At 59.8% G+C, this 2,349-nt stretch overlaps 1 protein-coding gene across 1 annotated transcript; it reads left to right on the top strand.

Annotated features, from left to right (window-relative positions):
* Window positions 1–509: 509 nt before the first annotated feature.
* LOC100216889 (putative membrane-associated kinase regulator 4) lies at window positions 510–2,095 on the top strand. The gene is given in 1 exon segment (NM_001143276.1): window positions 510–2,095. A coding segment is annotated over 1 exon segment (1,209 nt). The 5' UTR covers window positions 510–708; the 3' UTR covers window positions 1,918–2,095.
* The last annotated feature ends 254 nt before the right edge of the window (window positions 2,096–2,349 follow it).

Below are 2,349 nucleotides of genomic sequence, written 5' to 3'. Positions count from 1 at the left end.
AGCGAGATAAACAACTAGTAGTAAGAGTCGAGAGGATTGAAATTCCAGCACCCCAAGGAATCCCAGCACAGATCCTGCGTATCGTCCGTACCGCTCGTAACTCGCCCAGGCACTAGTTACGATCATTGCCGCATCCTACAGCGATCCAATGAAACAAACATTATTTTCTACTTCTAGTACCAATAGTGCACTTTGCTGTACGTGGCATAGGAGTGATATGAAATGGCACGAGGCAGCCATGGAAAGACGAGAAGCATGCTGTCAGTCTGCAGAAAGAGCAGCAGGCAGGGCAGAGGCGCCACCAAACCAAACCAAAGCCGGGTTTTCATCAGAAAAGAAGGCGCCAAAGCCAGGGATGGAGCGATGAGTGAGCGACACCCGGAGGACAGCGACGGCCAGGGCCACTGTTGCTGTTGCTGTTGCTGTTGGCTTCGTGCTCGTGCAGCGGCAGGGACAGGGAGATGGCCGAGAGCCCGAGACGCGAACAAGAAGCAGATCATGCGGGAGGAGACGGTAGGGCGGGCCGGCGGGGCGGGGCCCCTGTAAAGCACGAGCCTTGTTAGCAAAATTATATATAAATAAACCCCACTCCATCGATTCCTCTGCCGTTTTTAGCACCGAATCATCGCAGACGCACGCCACGCCGCAGCACTCAGCACTCCGGTTCGGGCGTTCGGGCAGGCGAATTAGGGATACGTTGGAGGAGCAATGGCGGGAAGGCGAGAGGAGTGGGGTGGAGAGGTACTGCAGCGGCAACGGGAGGAGGAGGAGGAGGAGGATGAGGAAGAGCAAGAGGATGAGGATTTCATCGACATGGACCTGAGCTCTGCCGCGGCCAGGACGCCCGTGGCGCATGAGTTCGAGTTCATGTCGGCGCCGCTGGACCGGTGGGGCGAGACCCTGGCTGCGTCGCCGGCAGACGAGCTCTTCTACAAGGGGAAGCTGCTGCCGCTGCACCTGCCGCCGCGCATCCAGATGGTGGAGGAGCTCCTGGACGGCCGGGGCCGGGGCCGCGGCAGGGACAGGGACAGGGACAGGGAGCTCCTGTTCCGCGGCGTCAGCAGCACGGCCCCGGCGACGCCGTACGAGTCGTGCAACGCGTCGCCGGCCAACTCGTCGTGCTACGGCTACGGCTACGCCAGCGGGGAGCTCAACGTCGAGGAGTACTTCCAGGAGTACGCGGCCGGCCTGGCGCTGGCGGAGGACGCCGCCGCGGCGCCGAGGAAGCCGTGGTCCAGGAGGCTACGGTTCATGAGGCAGCTCAACCTGGGCCTCCGGCTCAGGGCGTCCAAGGCGTACCTCAAGACCATCTTGTTCGCGGCCAGGCCGGGGAGCCCGGCCGACGAGAAGAGCGGTCTTGGCGCCGTCGCCGCGAGGGGCGCGCGGGAGGAGATCGCCGCCCATGGCCACGGCCACCTCAGGGCGTGGACAAAGAACCCGTTCGCCCAGACCAGAATGAACACCAGGTGCGTCGCCTCTCACGGTGGCACCAGCCGCGCCGCTGCCGCTGCCGCTGGAGGGCGGTGCAAGGAACGCGAGCACGGGGCGCACAGGCGCTCCTTCTCCAGCGTCATCGTCCGCTACTCTCCGTCGAACAAGACGTCCCCCGTCCCCGCGCTGCCGCCGTCCTCGTGCTCCTCCTCATCGGCCTCCTCGTCGGTCCGGACCTCGAGCGGGTCGTCCGACGGCGGCGTGGGGCCGACGCTGAGGAGGAGCAGCAGCGCGAGCTCGGAGGTGGAGAACCCCGTCCAGGGGCTCATCGCCTACTGCAAGAGGTCCCAGCAGCTGGCCTCCGTCCGGAAGAGCGCCAGCGACGCCGGCTTCCGCTTCCTGTCGTCGTCCGCGTCCAGGATCGCCGCCGAGTCCGAGTCCGAGTCCGACGGCCTCGACGAGCTCACCGAGATCTGCAGAGGATGACGATACGATAGTGCTCCATGAACGATGAATCCCGATCATTGTACAATGATGCAAATGCGTTCTGGAGATTTTGTGAAGGAAAAAAAAACTGAAATTTGTGGCGTTGACCGCGCGCCCTTTGTCAAGTGTCATGATGATATCGTTCAAATGAATGGCATCTGAACTTTGAGCCTTGACTAGTTCAAGAGGACATTGCGTGTTGTGGAACAGCTGTAGGGTTTTTCCATGGATGAGGAAAACCAATAGCAGAGCCTTATTTACATCACTTTAGAATTGGTTCAAGTACATTACAAGCTCGTTATGGAACAGCTGAGTTTCATGGATGAGTAGAATCAATAGCAGAGCCTTACTTCCATTACATCACTTTAGAGCCCGTTCAGTGACAAGGGTATTCAAATAAATACCTAAGATTTCAATACAAAAAATAAATAT

The sequence above is a fragment of the Zea mays genome, chromosome 8 (assembly GCF_902167145.1).
Source record: "Zea mays cultivar B73 chromosome 8, Zm-B73-REFERENCE-NAM-5.0, whole genome shotgun sequence".
Taxonomy (NCBI): domain Eukaryota; kingdom Viridiplantae; phylum Streptophyta; class Magnoliopsida; order Poales; family Poaceae; genus Zea; species Zea mays.
The sequence above is the reverse complement of the archived record's forward strand: the minus strand, read 5'-3'. Positions and strand labels throughout refer to the sequence as shown.